General features: G+C 40.3%; 1 protein-coding gene across 12 annotated transcripts in view; it reads left to right on the top strand.

The window, feature by feature from the left end:
- Positions 1 to 19500, top strand: part of msi2b (musashi RNA-binding protein 2b) — a 242859-nt gene that overhangs the window by 9009 nt on the left and 214350 nt on the right. For all 12 annotated transcript variants that reach the window (XM_069146799.1, XM_069146795.1, XM_069146791.1 and 9 more), the window contains exon 5: positions 2615 to 2656. In XM_069146799.1, coding sequence (XP_069002900.1) covers positions 2615 to 2656 — 42 coding nt within the window. The remainder of the gene's footprint in view (positions 1 to 2614; positions 2657 to 19500) is intronic.

Genomic DNA, 19500 nt, shown 5'->3' with positions numbered 1-19500 from the left:
CCAAACCTGATGGTATGTGTGTGTTACATAACAAAAATGTTTCAGGAAGGAAGTATCAGGTGAAACTGAGACATCATAATCTCTGGTTTAGTGGTAGGGTTATCCCGTGCAAAGGATAATGCATGTTTTAGCTCTTGGCCATAAGTACGAAGGCTCCTTCTACATGAAAGAAAAATTGCATGCACTTAATAGGTAAAGCAAAGAGAAACAATTGCTACATCTCCTCTCCATAATTTCAAATTTCTCAAAGGAGTTATTCATCATAAGTCGTGACCTAAAAAGGAGCTGCTACAGCGTTTCTCAGAAGGATTGGTTAGTAAGTCCTCGTTGCCTAATTTGGCTGCATTGCTCAGAGTGTGATTTAAACAATCTGCACTATCAGTTTAACATAATTCTGTGCATGTAATTGTTTCTTCTTGCTACTCGTAATATTTTAAACTGACAGAAAACTACCAAATGTTCTCATTTGGAAAACAGAAATCCTCATAGAGAACAGAAATTCTCAGCAGGACAGCAAAACAATTAGCTTATGCAGTGTGATGAAATGGGGTTTGATATGTTTTGTCTAAGCTTTAAAAAGTAAGATACATTACGAAGTGTAGGACGTTGGTATTCAGAGCATAATGTGTTGTCTTTGCTCAAATAGGGTGCACGAAATAATTGAGTTTGAATTGGTTATGCCTGGGGCTAAGTGCTAAAACAAATCTTTAAATGAAATTCATTACAAAGCAGGGTTACCGTGCCCAGGTGTTATTGAATTCATTTCTCATTTTGACCTGATTTAGAACGATAACAGTAATAAGTGAGACTGACAGGAAAGATGACAGTGACATTGCACATCACGGTTTCCCTTCAAACAGATTAAAACGTAGTCAGTCTCAATGGCTTAATTGATCTGTGCAGATGGTGTGTTTTCTTTCTATGTTTCCATTTCATTGTCTCCCATGGCACGATGAGATATCGTTTTCTTAAATAAATCCATCTGTGCTGAAGGAGTAACTTTCACACATGCATAGAATTGTTACACTGATTGTAAATATTTCAGTATAATGTGTAGAAACGTAAAGAAAAAGGTTCTCTGTAAAGCACTTTTAAAAAAATTTTTTTAGAGAAAGGTTTTTTTTTTGTTAAATTCAGTGGCATCCAGTCAAGGACATTTTAGGATGACATTGCTGTTTTGAGACAGTTCCTTGTCACTTTTTAAGACAACCCCGCCCGCCACCACCACATACCCACATACCAGTGAAATTAATGAGGAAAATGAAGCTAATGAGATAACAAGCACAAGATGGAGAAACAGGCTGATCTGACGCATCCTCTCGGTTATTTGGCAATATCTGGAGGCGTCACCGGCCTCAGACTCTCATTTTCTTCCTGTCATATTCAATCAGCGATTCCTGCCTAAAATAAAAGCGAGTCTCTGCTGTGGCCATGGCCGGCAGAACATTGGTGTGGCTCGCTTCCACACTTTTCTTTTTTTTTTTTTTTTTTTTTTTTTAAAACCAGTGAGGCTTGTTTGTGATGTATATCAGGGATGCAGCACCAACAGATAATTTGTTAGGACCAGTATTTTGGTCTGAAGTCGCACCGTAATTTGCAGGAATTAATACGTGGTTTCCTAAAGTACATTTTCCAATGCAATGGAGGTTGTGCCTAGAAAGTGTCATTGGGGCTCCATCAGTTGTGGATAATTTGCAGCAGTAAGTAACGAGGGCAGAGATCTTGGCCAGCCCTCGTCTAATACTTTGGTCTGCCCGGTGACAATCCTCACTCGAAATCAAACCTGTTATTGGGCAAATATGTTGTATAATTGTATAATTTATAAGGAACCAGGTTAGACGGTGGGCCAACAGTAAATTGAAGTGATAAGCTGTTATACAGTAGGGATTAATGCACTGACTAATAAAGTTATTTTACTGCATAGTGCATTAAATGGCAGTTTACAAATGAACTGGTCACTAAGAACACACTGGATTAGGAATTGATTCAGTATTTGAATGAGGTTATAGACTACAACATTTAAGTACTGTTTGCAGTGTTTTTACTTGTTTACGTTGTCTGCAACATGACTGAGTGGATATGAAGCTACCCAGAACAACGTAGTGCCTTTTCTGAGAGAAATCTTATTCTAAACTTGACCAGATTGTGGGAAAGAGGGGGAAATATGTCATATTTGACAAAACAATGTGGTAGAATAATTTTCTTATGGAAAAAAAAACAACAACAAAAAAACCCTCCTTTCTGTGTTCCTATCACTGATGTGTAGGTTCATTCATGTGCACTCCATTTGTAATTAACTTTGACAGCTCTTGAATGCAGCATTCTGGTTTTGGAAAGTGCTTCTCAAATTCCAAAAGCAGACTGTGTGTATCACCACAAGCTAAAGATATAGCTTGTGTCAATCTTTTATGGCTCACATACAAACATAAGAAATATAAACTTTTAGTATATTAAATTACAAATATTTATTCCTGACCATAGAGGATTCAGAATGTGACCGTGTGATTGGTTGCACTCTGGGGCCCTTTGTGGACACCTGTTCAGTGCTTTTTCACCCTTAAGATATCCAGCAATTCCTTGAACAACACTTCTGCTCTTCTTTTCTCATTTCCAGATTGATCCTAAGGTTGCCTTTCCCCGTCGCGCCCAGCCTAAGGTAAGAATAAATTGGTCACTAACCCCGCTCAAAGAAAATGATTATGCCTCATGTCACTAGCTCACCTAATTTTGTGTGCTCACACAGCAGATACAAAGAGATACAAACACCTAGTCCAGATCCATTGTTCTCACCTTCTCTGTGCTGTTTCACCAAAGCAATTAAAGCTGAAAATATTACATTTAAAGGCCATTTTCAGCCTGATTGAGGTTTTGTTCTTTTTTCTGTTTTATATCTGTCATTTTTTTCTGGGCTTTTATTGTGTTATGCTCATTTCGACCCTCTTCATAGCTGTTTTCAATGGCAAATGTTTTTAAATAAGCTCTTGTCTTATTATTACAATGTAGGGCCATTGTCGCTGAGTTTGCCAATTTAGTCAGCAATAGTTTTAAGTCCAACTTGTCTGTTTAATGCTGGCTGTTGGTTGAAACTTGTGTTCTGGGACGAGGATATCATAGGATTATAAAGTTGATTTCCTGTCTTGTGTTGGCTGTTTTGAAGGTGAAAATGAAATGTAAAATTGCAAGTTTTATTTTGAAGGGAATAGGCTGATATTAGCCTATTTGTATGAAATGATGGGTGACTTCTTCCCGACAGTGATGAATTACATTTACTGGCTGAAATATAAGTCTGTCGAGCTGTTTTCTGTAGCATTTGGAGTTGAATGCGATTGAATGACACAAGTGATTTGGGAAATATCTTTTATTGCGTCGCGTGCATGTAGAAATTGTCACAATTAGCCGTGAAACAATGGATGATTTAAGACATAAGCCAAACTCCAATCACGCAGGAAGTGTCGCACAAGCTCTTCATGATGCGTATTATCTTTTTCCTGTCTTGATTACTGGTCTTGAGCAGTTCTATTGACAATGAAATATTCAGCATGTGCAGATGGTGCCGTGGCGTAGTCAAGGGCTTTGTTGACATACCCTCTCACACCATCCCCCAGCATTTACGGTGCAGGCTATAGCACAGCCCACTGTAGCGCTATTCAGCATCGCTATCAGGGACTTTTTCCACCTAAACCAGGTAGAAATCAATAATAGATTTTCTCCTTTCCACTGGATCAGAGAGAGGCATTGTTAAAGAGTTGTTCAGGGTTTCAAATGAAAAATTGGCAGTGCAGGCTTTCAACGCCGGAGCACATGGTGACTTAAGGATATCGGCATATGGTTGAGAAACTCCCAGTGTTTCTTGCACGTTTCCTTTCGTGGCAAGTATATCACTTTAACTTCCTCCGTTCTGAGCCTTGCTCATAAAAGTGGAAGGTGCAATAAAACCAGCTCAGATGTTTGATGATCCTTCCAGTTTTTAAGTGAACAAGAAACTCCTCTTTCTGTCGTGGTTATTGCTTATCTTTTTTTTAAACAGCATTATACCCTGTATTTTTTTTGTATTTTTTTGTCAGTGACTCACAAGGAAATACAATATTTCGAGCTGTTCTACAGGTCTTAAACATATTTTTTTCGCTCCAACTTGCGCAAATCATAATTCTGTGAAATAATGACATTGTAACAGAATTTGTGGCACTGCACCAGCCCTGTACCATGATTTATAAAATGGCTATAGGGCAAGCTTGTTAGAGAAGAAAAATGGTGGTATTGAATGTGGATTATAAAGGATCTTGAAGCAATGGGATTAAACCAGATAGATTAACATTGCATGGGTTTGTACTTTATGTTCAATTGATTTGAGACCTTTTAAAAGAAGTCCCATTCTGTGGTTTCCATTTAGAAAGTCCTGTCTGTTTTGCATGTGCTTTCTTTTGTTCTGCCACTGTCTGCCTGGCTGGCTGCTGATGCAGCTGTTGAATAGGTTTCAGTTTTTGTTTAAAGACGTTCGACTTGGCAGGTGCCTCCGTGGCACAAGCTTCGGGGAGAGGGGGAGCAAATCGTGACAAGACCAATCAGCGTTCATTTTCTCACCACTAACAACGACCTCGCCAGTAACCCTGCCAGTGACCTCCCACTGCCGAAAGCTGCAATATGGTAAAACTATATAATATGTACATCACGTAGAGTAATGCTGTAAACAGACAGGAGGTGAAGGTGAACATGGAGGACATTTCACTGTAAACAGCTGAAGGTGTTTGCGGCGGGGAAGACAGGATCACAGGAAAAACAACTTGTATCAGCAGACATACCTGACACTGCCCCAAAACATGGACTGTTCCACTGAACAGAGACGGTCAGAAACAGACAGAGAGGAGTTTGGCAGCAAGCACTCATTAGCTTTTATTAAAATGACCCCCTCCCCCTCCCCTCTGATTTAATATACATTTAATGTAACTCGGATGACAAAAATACATTTGCGTAGGTGCAGGTATGAGCATTTCAAGCAAAAACACTGTTCGATATTCGCAGGGAACTATTTGAATATTATTCTGAGACACCTGACACCTGTACATAAATGCACAGAAATATAAAGGGACTCAGTCACAGCATTAACTTGGGCTCAAAAAATTAAATTAAACTTCGACTTCAAACTCCTTTTAATTAAACTCCTAACCCTTTAACAAGTCTGACCAGAAGCGAGTCTTCTAGCGATCATCTTTGAGATGATGGTCGCTGTTTGATCGCACTTCTAACATCAAACTTACTTCGTCTGGTGACAAAGCCAGCCATCGATTGTTGATCTGGACTGTCTGCTGGGTGCTTCACTGTCAAATGACTGTGTATAACTGTGGTAGACTTGTGATATGCTAGCTTTACCTGGCATTTTGCACTGCACCACATTTTCATTTGTGTTTTTGATGGCGTTCCAAGTACTTTTTGACAGTTGTTGCGCATTTGCATGTTTGTCCTGTTTTTATTGTAGCATCTAAACTCAGAGCCACAAATGTTTTTCCGGCGCCTAGTATTAACATCTTGATTTACTCCTTCTGTTGTTTAATGGCGGTTGGAAAACAGCTTTTAGGTGCATTACTGCCACCCTCTGGCATCACTAATGAGTTACTACCAGGGGCCAGTAAAAACAGGGCAAATAAGACAAGATGTTAGTCACAAACTAGATATAGATAAACTCTCTCTCTCTCTCTCTCTCTCTCTCTATATATATATATATATATATATATATATTGTATGTGTGTAAAATTTTGGAAAAAAGTGTTTTTAAGGTCAATCTTGTCTTAATTCTTGGTCTTAAAAAGGCATACAGTATATATCTTTATATTTATATATAGATATATATTTGCAAGAATCTGTTTATACGAACTGCAAGCCACACAGCACTGTTTGCCTCCTTTTTCCACCCTGAGTGTGAGAATCATCTTTATGTATGGTTCGAATAATCTTATGTGTTTTTGTGACCATCTGCACCAGAATATTGGTAAAGGGCACAAAGGGGGAGATAACCAGAGGCCCCGTCAATCAAGGGAAACCGGCTAAAGAAATGCAAACTGGCACCAACATTACAAATGAATAATGTCACCCAACTAAAGCTTATCTTAAGACTTAAAAAGAACATTTTGTATTATAAATAGAAACTGTGCTTACAAGTCATGTCAGAGGTATCAATATAGACTGGTCCACAAATATTCAGGGATTAGGTTGCATCTTAGGATGACTGACAGATGCGAATGAAAGGATTAAACAATGATGATGTGATGCAAAGTGCTTTATGCACATTCATTTATACCCCGTCTCCTCCCAGCCTGGCTGGGGATAACCACGGCTTTGTTAGATAGGCAGCTAAAGGTATCTTCGGAATGCCAAGATTTCTCTGGAAAGGTTTCAGCATCTCAACAAGCCATTCTTCATCCACCCTCTCATTAACAAAAATTATTTTCATTAATGTCATTCCTTGCAGTAGATACACTGCAACGATGTTTTTGGGGCTCATTTTTGAAATATGGAAATAAATACAAATATGATTAACAAAATTTATTTTCAACATTTATTGTTTTGTTTCCCAGCGTAAGGCTGGGTATTATTGAAAGATTTTTTGATACTGCTACTGATACATTAACTTCAATCTTGGTTATTGAATGATTGTTTTGTTAAATACCAATTTTGTAAAAATCCATTTAAAAAAGAAAATTACATTCTCTATTCATTTTCATGCATGAGAGGGTAACTTAGAGAGTTTTTTGTTGCTGCAAGTAACAGATGCCCCCTAAACGCCTCGCGTAGTAGCTGTCGCTTGATGCTGCCATTTACTGATGTTCCCTTAAAGGCTTACGTTCTATCAGTAGACACGAGCCAGCCTCCGCTTGCTGCAACGCACACAAATCAGACACGTGTGGGGCCAAAATATAGGTTTAAAGTGAAATGAGGTCTTCTTGTGCAAAATGTATTTAAGTTGAAACGCATTTTATTTTATGCACGTGATTGGGTCACCCAAGTAGAGGCCAGGTCTGGTAAATACTGATGAGATTCACTCCTGCATAAGTGTAGCAAAAGTACACCATTTAAAAATAAAAACATGTTAATGTGGACGTAGACTTGGTATTGAAATTTGGTGCCATAAACAAGGCATTTGTTGATACTAGATAGTACCAAACTCTGCCGATGCCACAAAAGTATTAAAGTTGGGTATCCAGTATTATTCTGTCGTATTATATTGATACTAGAGTATTGTAAGATATGTTTTGTTTTTTTCACCTGGAAATTGTTCAGCAGATGTGTCAAGTGTAAAAACATACTGCTGTGATTAATAAGTGTGAAGTGAACTTAAAATGGGATCCATCAATCACCTTTTGAGCTCAATCAGATCCTGTTCATCTCATTATCAATGTAGATGCTCAACAGTGTTTAAAACAAAAGCCTCTATCATTAAGTATGTGGGCTTTGCTGTGTGATGTAGCACTACTGCTCATTTCCCTTGAAGCTTAACAAGCCTAAAAAAAAGAAGAAGAAAGAATTAAACAACGTCTATTGATGTTAGCAGAGGCTCTCCTTTTTTCCAGTGAGGCGGGTGAATCCTTTATGAAATGCTGTGGAAAACTCTCATCATAAGAGCTTTCAGGTAAAAAGGTCTTGGAAGCAAAATGTGTGTAGTGTTTTTACATGTTTTAGTCTGATCAATTCTGATTATTATACAAAAGTGTTTTCACCATTCTTATTTTCCCCAAATAAACTTCAAGCCGGTTGAGACGCTGACAATCCTTAAGACAAAACGACAACCCACCCACCTTTTTACTATCGTGACGGCGTAGAGAAAGTGGTAAAGAAGACAGAAACGAGATAATGCCGTTTCTTGTCGTCTTCTGCATTTGATATTTTCCAGTGAGGCTCAAACTGAAACATGTAAACGAGGCCCGCTCACAGCTTCCTGGAGAAATCAAAAGAGACGGTTTCTGCCGACATTGCTCGAGATTTACCACTCGACTGTTGCCGTCATTACTGCTGCTGCCGCCGCTGCTTTTTGTTTCCCACAGTGGAGTCACACACAGCCATGGCATGTCCCAGCATGATTTTAATTGCCAGTGGGACTGTGGCCACTTCAGTGGGAGATGAGTTCTGATGGCTTCTTATGGAAATGAAAGGAAGGAGCAGCATCCATTTACAGAGCAATGGGCGTAACCCTTTCCTTGCATGAAGGGATTTGCCTCGCAGGCCGTCCAGAACAGGTTGTCGCTGGCACTCTTTGGGATGCAGGAAGAAGACTCTATTCTGCTGACATACAAGATGTGTGCTGCACCGAAGCAGCTGTGACAACACCTCCAGAAAATTCGGTTTATTTTGTTTGCGGTGACAGGTTTTTGTTTTTATTTACGCCTGAAACTTCTCATATTAAACTGCTTGCTTTAATGTCAGCGAGCAGGAAGGATAGCTGTGCTCGGTCGAGGTAATTCTGGACTATCAGTCAGAAACACTGTCCCAAATTTGACGTCAGCGTGTGACAGCTTTGAGTGTAGCTTCGCCGTTCGTGGCCTGTACTGTTAGTCTGTCTCTGGCAGCTGGAGCTCCCTCTTATTCTCACTATCTGTCACGTTTTCTCCCTTTTTTTTTTTTTTTTTACCCTCTTTGCTTCTTTTCTTGTCCTCTTTCTGTGAATGGCAAATTGACCAGAACCCCCATCTTCCACACTTGTCTGCGTCCCACACACCTCTCCCTCTCTCTGTGTGCTTTATGGTCTTGGCCTGTAGAGAAAAAACAACAACTCCCAGGCGTATTGAGGTTCAAGTCTCAAGTTTTAATGAAGTGTGGTAACAAAGCTGCATACACCTTCCTCTTCTCCTGTGCTGGTGACGCTCATGCACACATACACACACTCGGTGGAGTTTTATCTACAAATTTAAAACAAAATCGTACATGCTGTCTTCAATCATTGTTTTCTTTTGCTTTATCTCTCAATCCCTCGTTCTCCTTCACTCTGTCTTTCCCTGTCTGTGCTCTTTTCTGTGCTTCTGTCTCGGTCTTTTAAGATTACAAGGCCTTGTAAATCCAGTCTTACACCTTGCTCAGTTATTTGATCTAGATTTAGCATTATGATATTCCCCCTTCTCAAAATGATCCTTATTTTAAATGACACAGCTCACTGCTGGGAAAATGAAACCTCCGGAGCTGCCAGCCCCTTTGAATGTCCCTGCGAGTTTATTAAAAGCACCAGCTTCCCTGCTCCAACTTAGATCTGCACAGCTGCATGAGTCCCAAAGAAAATTCAAGGACAAAAGTCCATAATGTTGTAATGCATGCAACAAGAATGCTGCATCATTATCTTTGTTGAGTGTCACAGTTTAGGACAGTGAGCCCTCCCAGATATTTCCAATGTGAAAAACGATTATTTCTCATTAACCCCCCCCCCCCACCCCCCCCCACCCCCCCCCCACCCCCGCGAGGCCACTGTGCAGATAGCACACAGAGTGGAAAGAAAGAGAAGGAACGTTGTGTTATTCAGGCTGTCCTCCAAACCTGTCATCGCATTTCAAGGTTTGTGGCACGGGACTTATGCCAGTGAGGGGCCGAGACATCCACCGAAAAAGAGAGTTTCTCCAAATAAATGCACTTTTGAAATAATTTTTTTTTTCTTTTTCTTTTTTTTTTTTTGTAGTCGTCTCTAAATGCTCTGATGTTTCAGTCTGATAGTGGAGCAAAGAAAAGTTTGACCAAGACGACTGAAAAGTGACAACCAAATTTATGGGAATTCTCTCCTCTCACCCCTGGAAAAAAAAAACCAAACAAACAGATGTGCAACAAACATAAATAAACCCTCCCTTTGACGGCGGACGAGGCAAGGAGTTATTATTATTATTCCCCCCCCCCCCCCCCCCCCCCCCCCTCCGTGGTAATAGCTGCGGTGCCGAGGCTGGAGATGGGTTTAAATCCCTGACCCCGTCAGCTCCTTTGCTTTCAGTGGCCTCAGTGGAACTGCTCCAGATGAAAATGGGGCCAGAGCAGAGACATATGAATGACTGTTTGTTTGGTGGTCAGACACAATCACCAACTGAGTGACCCAGTTAACGGGTCGTCAAAGCGATGCTCAGTTTGATTCATGCAAGTTTTTTTTTTTTCTCACACTTTCTAAATGTATCTTCTGTTCTTTTCTTTTTGTCGTGCTTTCCGACAATATTTATGCTTCAATGGGAAGATAAATTATTTGTAAATGTGAATGCTAGTGTAATTATTATTTTTTTTTTTGGCCGCAGATATAATATGAACACATTTCTTTTGTTTGAATAATTGCCAGCGTGCCTATAAATGGAGGGTACGTGTGCGCGATTCTTCTTCACTCTGCTTCCCTCTTTTCTGCTCCGGTCTCCTTGGTTGCGGGTGGAGAGTAATTAGGTTTTCTAGGGGATTGAGGGGCTCTTACAATGCTTACCAATGGCAGCAGTCAGGCAGGCCTAGTGCTGGCAGGGCAGAGAGGACAGAGGGCTGTGCAGGAGCCTGGCACTGCTAAACCTGATGCTGACTGACAGTAATGAGGACAGCCTGCTAGCCAGGATAGAGAGGAGAGCAGAGCAGAGCAGAGCAGAGCAGAGGAGGGCATGGTCCTCCACTATACCTCTCAAGACTTCTTATCAAAGCCTCGCTGCGTACACACAGAAATCCAAACAACACGGGCACACACAAAGTTTAATGTGTACGAGGTGGAGCAGGGCAAATGCATCACAGGGCTGTGTTCTACCACTCTTGTTTGGCCTACTCGCGAACCTTTAGGAAAAAAATAGAAAATACAATCAGTTGTGATTCATGCAAAAACGACAACAACAAAAAGCAGAATGTTAGTACAGCAACTCACTTTTTATTCAGTCAGCAGATGGAGGAAAAAAAAAAAAGAAGAAAAAAAAAAGCAAAGGACCCAAGAAAAGGTGGTTATGGAGTTATAGAAAAAATAGCATTGTCAAATACTTCTGTATTAAATTACAGGCAATATTTGAATGTCATTTGTGAGTAACTATAGTAACAAAAAAGAAAAAGAAAAGAAGATTGACTGCAGTTAGTATTTGGTTTTCTTGTGATCTCTCATTACAACAATGTCACTAACAATCTGAGCGGCTTCGGTCTGCACAAACCAGCAGTGACACTGACCTTGGGCCCTCTTCAGCTCCAGCACTCCTCCATATTAGCGCCGCAATAACGTGTCAGGTGGATTCGCCTGCCTTGTTAATTCTTCTTTCCATGATAACAACATCTTTTTTCAATCTTCTCAAGTCTCCACCCATCCAATGTGAAAAGTGGAGATTGTGAATGAAGCGGAGAGGCACTTAACTTTGAAAGTCATCACTTCAGGGAGTGGCTTTGGCAGTTAGAGAGGCCGTCTAATTTTTTAACACTGACCTTTTTGAGATTGTGTTTGAATGAAATACTGGAAATAATTAAAAAGAGAGCTTAATCAGGATGATGAGTTTCCATTGTGTTGTCACATATCACCTCAGCTGTCCAGTTTTGAATTCTCATCGCTTCCCGATGCCTTCGCTCCCCCCTCGTGTTTTATGGCTTTGGAACAATCTGGCTGGGATTGGTAGAACAAAGAGGGAGATATGCCGACCACAGCAAGAGAGGCTCAGGTGTGTCAAGATGTGGGAAATTATTACGAACAGACATACTAACGACAGACCACTGACGGGTGAAGCATTAAGTCTTAACAACAGTCCAGCAATAGATCCTCCCTTCACAAGGGTCATAATGTTCAGTTGTTATTCAATCTGATGGAGGGAAGTGTTCATTTATTTAAATGGTCATTTTGGAGACTGTGGCTTCTGCTGCTGTTGAATTGTAGGGTGTTACACTGATGAATGTTCCTAATATTTTGCCAACCCAATTCATTTAAATTGGACGGGCAAAATATTAGGAACACCTCTCTTGTCAATGCTTGGCTGTTCTTACTACTTCGCCTCAGTGGTTTTACTGTTGTGGCTGAAACTAGCATTTAGTACATAGAAAAATCATAGAGGGATCATTCACTATATGTTTTGTTTATTTTGTAACATTATTACGGTTACTTTCATGCATATTACCCCACGACATTATGGCTGCACTGTATGTTTTGTGCCATAAAGTGCTCACAAACACATGCAGGGAACTAAACCAGCATATAAACCTTTATAGTATAACTGTGATATTGCATGAAATCGACCATAATTATGCAAAATAAAACAAACACAAGATGCTCACTTAGAAATCACATAAATAGTTCCTGTTTGAAGGTTGACCTTGAGAGAGGACTTGGCCAGTGTTCATTTTTCATTTTTTATTTTGTAAATCAGCCTTTTCTTCTGGTTTCTTTTACTCACTCAGCTCCAAGAGGGAGCTTTTAAACATTCACTGAACGCAGTATGTCTTCAGTCGTATTTGTAATTGTAAAAGTAACGCTTAACTGTGATCATTTTGCATCGGTCTGATTGGAGGATTGCCTAATCAACTCGTGGCAGTGTTCTGCCATGATTGGATCCAGTTGTTATTGCAGTGTAAGATATTGGAATCTCGCCTGCCAGATTGCTCTTTCTCACTTTGACGTCGTGTGACAGTTCATCCTCTGTATTTTTTTTTTTTTTTTTTTTTTTTACGTGCTGTCCTGATTCCTTTTTTTTTTTTTTTTTTTTTTCTGGGTCACCTGCCTCTCAGATTAAGAATGATATTCTTTCACTTGGACAAGCCTGTCAGGTTATTTGGTGTGCCATTGTTGGCGCTGTGATTAATAGTGGGAGCCAGTAGCTTTTTGTTGCCGTTTTTCTGTTTGAACTGCTGGTTTACTGAATTCCTCCTCAGCTGTTGAATACTTTGCATTGCATCTTTTCAATGTTGTAAAAGAATTCCCAGTGCTCGGCTCATGTGACTACTTTGTTGCACTTGTTTGTGGTCGTGCAATTTTTAGTCCTCTTAAGGATCATGGTTTGTTAATCCCAAAAACCAGTGTGATGTTTGGCTTTGTCAGTGTTCTCACACAGTCAATAGAGTCCTTGAATAGACAAAAAAATAACAAACACAAATATATTCTATGCCGTAATTACATATTCCAGAACTTGCACTGTTATTTTACTTGTCACTCTCATCAGCTGTGTGATGTGTTTTCTTTGTGTTGCACCCCAAAATATCTTTACTAGAAGGTGACTGCGGTGTATCTGTTGTCACTCTGATCTGTAAATATTGTGTAATTAGCTGAACTCATTTGGTCACATAGATTCTTTGTTGTTTAATCAAAAATATGCCCGGAATTACAAATGAAAGATTGTTTTACTTCGACAGAAGATAAAAGAGGTTAGCAGGATGGAAGATTATTAACATAACTCGCAGATGCAAAGTTACAAAGTAACGCAGGAGGCCAAATTGCCTGTGATAAGAATCAGACACCCACCGTTCATCCCGCTCCCCGTCCTCATGCTGTATTTCTCAGATTTCCACCTGATGTGGAAGGGAGCTGCTGAAGGGCTACTGTTATGCTTGTACTTTGCCAAGGCACTGCTTAATAGCTCCCAAATGGCCCCAGTGGCAGGAAAATCTGCATAGCATTGCTGGCAGTTGGAAGAAGTAGATAGATACTGAGGGTTGAGATATAACAAAGTGTTTGAGGAAGGATGTGCAGGAGGAGTCGGGCAAGCTGCAGCACATTCATGACGGGAGACCCTCACCTGCTTCTCTCTCTCTCTCTCTCTCTCTCTCTCTCTCTCTCTCTCTCTCTGCAATCACATGCAGGGTGGTCTGTCTTTCGCTTCCATAATAATGCTCCATTTTTCCACCTAAATGGAAAAAAAATACCTCCCCGACTCTTTGTTATCCGCACCGAGTCGCAAGTTCATTTTTATATGATGACATCTGTTGCGGTGTGTCACATCGTGCTACTAAAAAACATACGGTATGCATGGGTTAGACTCCCATTCTCCTATAGTGAATTACTGCATCTAAATCAGGGCACTAAAGAGCTTAGCTGTTCCTCTACATAATGCCTCGGTCCTCAGCTGTGACCTTTTCTCTTCTGCACATCATTCACGATTATACTGCTGACATGTTGGCTCATGCCAATAATTTTTCATTGGCGGCACTGTCAGCCACATCATATTTTATCATCTGGATAAATTTGTGTTGTGTTTTCATGTGGGCTCTCCGTAATTTGTATTTGTCCGTTTATGTGCGCGTGCAGGAGATTAGATTTTGGCATTTAATCTCAAAAGAATTCAGACGCAAACCCAATCTGCCACCAGTGGGGAAAAGCTACTATATTATATATTATATGTTACTATATACAGCGGCTGCAAAAGAAAAATGCACTGAATGTATGTAGACAAATATTTGAAATCACGTGTGTAAAACTAGTCATTAAACAGCAAGTTTGCGCAAAATGCATCCACTGTACACCATGCCTGCAGACTCGGAGCACGATGAGGGGCAAGTTATGAAAACCAATAATTTTCTGCATGATTTTTCTGAAGCATTTTGTCTCTCAGTTGTAGCTGTTATTGTATATGGGTGAACAATGTTCAAATCCCAATTTTTCTAGCCAGATATAAGACTCCAAATGAATGCTTTTCAGGCTTAATGAAACCGTCTCCAGAGTGATGTTGTTTCCAAGTGCACCTACTGGGGCTGCAAGCTTAGAAGTCGTAAATACCACTATATTATATTTGAGTGCTTTGGCTGCAAATAACAAAATGGACCTTGTAACAAAAGCAGTCTTTTTTTTGAGGGGGGGGGGGGCTGTTTTTTTAATTTTTTTTTTTAAATATATGTTAAAAGTTAAACAGCATAGAGCTGCTCTGTGCTGCAGTGGCGGAATCAACAGGAGTAAGTGCACAACAGGCCTGTAACTGATGTTTAATTAATGGCATAATAGTGATCGTTATAGACAGACAACAGGTCTTTATAAATTTTTCCTCACAATAGAAGTAAACCTTTAGCTAGATACTGTTTGCTTGACTTGTGTGACACTGTTAATTATCTCCACAGAATAACAAACAATACCATAATGGTCCATCGCCTCACATAAATCAGTCGTTACTGTAGTTCTTTTGAGACGGTGACCTTGTCATACAACTCTTTCAGTCTGACTGCACCACCCATTCCACTGATCCTAAATAATAGCCTCTGTTTTCTTTTTTTTATTAACAAAAGGAAATGTTAACTACTGTTTTAGGTAGTATTTAACTGTTCTCTATTTAATTGAAGCTATCGCATGGCTGAAGTAATTACTGCACATTATCCATCCTCAGAAAATATTCAGAGGTAACGTCAGTGTCACGCTTGGCTGTTCACAGATTTGATTTATTGTGCCAATTGTGAGATTTCAGTATTTCCAGTGAAACAAATTAAACTTTAAATTGGATATCGTATTTATTGACAGCACTTTTAAATTTTTTTTTTTTTATTTCTTAATATTTGCTGCTCACAACTGGCCAATGCACATCAACTGTTTTCTTGTGTTCAGAAGCTTTTCTGGGAAAGCAAGTTTGGACTTCCTTTTACAGTGGAGCTGCCTTTGCCACATGGTGGGGAGCTTGTTACTTTTATATGCAACGAGAGGGCCTAATTTAATTGACTGTGATTGACGCCGGCTCCTGCCACATCAAACCGGTAATATATTCCTTCTAATCCAACCTCTTTTGCGATGGCACTGCAGGTGTGCCACTGCTGCGCCAGCGTCCTCACTCGCAGAAATTACCAAAAATGTGTTCCTCGCACCCACATGCTTTCCATGTGGTGCAGCAGCGCCATGAATTTGCAGCCACTAGCATGTGCTTTTCACCTTGATACATTAAAAGAAGATCCTCTGGTGACACACTGCTGGAAAATACAGAAGAAAAAAAAAAAAACCCACCCATATCCACAAATGACAAAAGCCTCATTTCCCCCCCCCTCCGCAGCGAGGTGAGAATCAGAGGAAATTCACAAGCAGGTCAAGTCCGGCTTGTAACAGTTATTTTGTGACTTAATTTTCCCCCGTGTTATCATACAATAATGAAAACTGTTGACAGATTCATTTCCTTGCTGCTGTCGCCCAAGACCATTTTGTGATTTCTAATTGATAGCTACATGCAGCAATTTTATAGCGCCAGCCAATTTTATAGCACTTTTAATTAGGCCAACTTTGACCTTCTGTTCGCTTTGCATTTATATTGCTCCAAATTATTTTCACCTTCTTTCCTCATTAACTTTTGTCAAATGAACACTGCCATTTACAACATATTAGTCCATATATGCACTGCGTGAAACATGGTGAGACGCAAATAAATGGATAATAGCCTGTAACATTAACTGATTGATTACGTGCAATTAAATAATCTGCGAAATGAATCTCTTTATACTCCCATTTTCGAGTAAAGACCGTGTAACATAGAAAAATAGAATACAAATACCTCTGGAGTAAGTCTGTAACAACCACTTAGTTGACTAATTGACTAAGAGGGGAAGCCCTTACATACGTCATTAGGGAATACAGGTGCATGATGACTCTCCACTCAGATTAATCCTTCACACGGAACTAGTTAATCTCCCATGTAATACTGAGCAGATGTGTATATTGGTAAATTAATAAACACCAACATCAGATGAATCTCAGCTGACACGGTGCTTTGTATTCATTTGGACTCCATCCTCTTAAGTGTATATTGAATTTGCAGGAACGCGTGTATGCAGTGACGTCAGCCGAGGAATTCTTTAACTTTTCAGAGACCAACTATTATTGTGACATTGAGTGATTTATGCTCCGGCACTGTGGCAGAGCTTTTACTGAGGGACTGCAGGAGAAAGTCACCGTCTGAGACCTCAGGTGTTTACGGTGTTGCCAGAGAGTGCTTTGCTCTTTTAAGGATTTTTTTGCATGCCATGTAAATCTTGCTTCTTAACGAGGACATTTTCAGTGAGATCATTTGAGAAGAGGCGCGGAGAGAGGCTGAATTTACTTCCACTAGTAAAGCCGAGTGATGACTGACAGGATTTCAGTCATTGCAAATGGAAGGCGGCAATGAAGGGCAGGCAAAAGGAGACCAACCAGTGCAGTAAAGACACTGCTTTTTGATGCAGCTCTCTGCTACTTACTGGTGACCTGCAGTTTGCATTCGCATGGTAGCAGGTAGTCTGTAAACTGCACTGGCCCAGATTTTCCAAATTAAACGAACATGGCACCTTGTCCAGAAACGTTCTCTCTTTTTTGACCTCAACAGTCCACTGAAAACCTGAGTATGTCTGCGGATTATTCAACCAAGAAATAAGTAATACTGCGGCTGAATTTTGAATCATTTCAAAACTAAGTTGGTTACTTTTAAAAGTTTGTCCATAACAATACAGACATTTGAAAAGTGGCAAGTCACAAGTCTCAAGCACCAAATTTGCATAAAGTAGACAGGGAACCCCCACCCCCAAAAAACAACAACAAAAAAAACAACCAAAAAAACACAGCAAACACTAGCATCTATGAATGCATTAAAAGTAAGCAGTGGCACAGAATTCATTAACATTAGTGGTAATTATATGTGGGGCCACTTAATGAGGCGCCCATTTTGTTCTGTAGATTGGACAGTTAGTAGGCAGAAAGTGGACATTTGTAAAATTAAAAGGAGCAGAGTTTTACATTTGACCTCATTTCACCTTCACTCTGTTCTGGTTGGAGATCTTTTGGATGGAGCATGTTTGTATTTGAGACAGACTCACTCATGCCGTAAACTTGGGCTAAACAAATGCCATCAAACATTAAAAGCCTTCACGTTCGACAAAGCTGATGGGAAGCATGTCTGTAGCCAACATCTTTGAGATGAAGGTTGTTATTTGGTTTGCATAACCAACATCAAACTTACTTTGTCTGGTGACTTAATGACATGCTAGCTTTACCTGGCGGAGTTTGCGCTGTTCCTCACTTGTGTTTCCACAACAACATTTTTGACGGCAGCAGTCGTCTTTGCATGTTTCTGCTGTTTGTACAGTAGATTCCAATCTCGCGGGATCTTGGTAGTAACCAGGCGGCAACCGCTTGTGACATCAGCCATTGTTTTGTGAACTGCCATTAAGAGGCCTCGAGTTTGGATTTTGGCTATCTTTATCTTGCTATTTTGGAGCCAGAAGAACCTATATTTGGACAAGTGGTGGATCTGACTCAATCTGATTGGGAACCAGAAGACACTCCTTCACGCCCACCGAAAACGGAAATCTGACTGCACCACAAATCCTAGTGGCCCTCGGTGGTATTGCAGTTTAAGGCACTACCGCATCGACCTCACTTGTCACACCTGGAAGCTACTTCCACTTTTATATACAATCTATAAATAGTAAAATGTTGTCGTTGTTCTTCTTTTGTTGTTTAATGGCGGTTGGCAAACAACTTTTAGGTGCATTATCGCCACCTGCTGGCGGTAGCAACACATTAATAAAGGATTTCTTTAAAATGATTTTATAACTGACAATTTTAAAATCAAGGCCCATCCCTAGTGTGTGAATGAGTTTGTCTTTCTGTCCATCTGTCTCATCTATCCACCCGCTTTGCAGTATTAGAGTCTTTATCTGCTTGGTTGACTTTATAACTGTAACACTAGTTTAATTTCCTTACCTGCTTAATTGAAATTCGCATCTCTTTCTCCTCATGTGTCTTGCTGCTGCTGTGGTATGTGTGTGTGTGTGTGTGTGTGTGTGTGTGTGTGTGTGTGTGCACGTGTGTGTGAGAGAGAGAGAGAGAGAGAGAGAGAGAGAGACTGTGTATGTGTGTGTGTGTGTGTGTGTGTGTGTGTGTGTGTGTGTGTGTGTGTGTGTGTGAGAGAGGGGGGCGGATATTAGTGAAGATGTATTTCCATTCTGAAAGTGGCAAGTGATGGACAGGATCTCACAGACAATGCCCCTCCCTCCCACTACCCTCAATCTTTTTGTCTGCTGCACCTGTCTTTTAGATACCTTTCAACCTTGTCTATTTCTTTTGCTCTCTCTATTCCCCAGTCCCCCTTTTCCCTGGATTGCCTCAGCTTGATAAATCTGGTGCTAAATTTAGAAACATATTTCTCAAAGTCACCAGGACTAGAAAGAGAGAAGACCACAGACAAAATGGCCTCTCTAATCCATGTTTATCATCTTTTATTTATCTCTTTGAAAAACGTGAAGTCATCACAGAAATTCCCTTCTGTCTTTTGTCTCTCTGTTGCTGCCATAACTTCTTTTTCTGTCCTCCAATTAAATGTCACTGGCCGCATTCTTGTCTCCGAGGGCCACATTTAAAGTGACAGCGTGCTCAAATGACATCATTCAGCTCAGTGCGCTTGGGCTTTATAAAATTAAGGCTTGTTGAGATTCTAATAGAATATCTTTGCCATTGAAATTACAGCTGCGAACGTGCTGTCACTGAGCGCGGCCCTCATTCCTCTCCTTTTATTTCCTCAAATCCTTTGTTAGGTCGAACATATGGCACAGAAAATTGTGTGTGCTCATCCTGGAGTGGTTTCAGCTGCACCTTACAAACTTGGCTCATCTCACTTTTGTGAAGAGACTTAT

Source organism: Embiotoca jacksoni, unplaced genomic scaffold (genome assembly GCF_022577435.1).
Source record: "Embiotoca jacksoni isolate LCO1_2020_lvr unplaced genomic scaffold, fEmbJac1.0.p SCAF_13, whole genome shotgun sequence".
In the NCBI taxonomy this organism is placed as follows: domain Eukaryota; kingdom Metazoa; phylum Chordata; class Actinopteri; family Embiotocidae; genus Embiotoca; species Embiotoca jacksoni.
The sequence above is the reverse complement of the archived record's forward strand: the minus strand, read 5'-3'. Positions and strand labels throughout refer to the sequence as shown.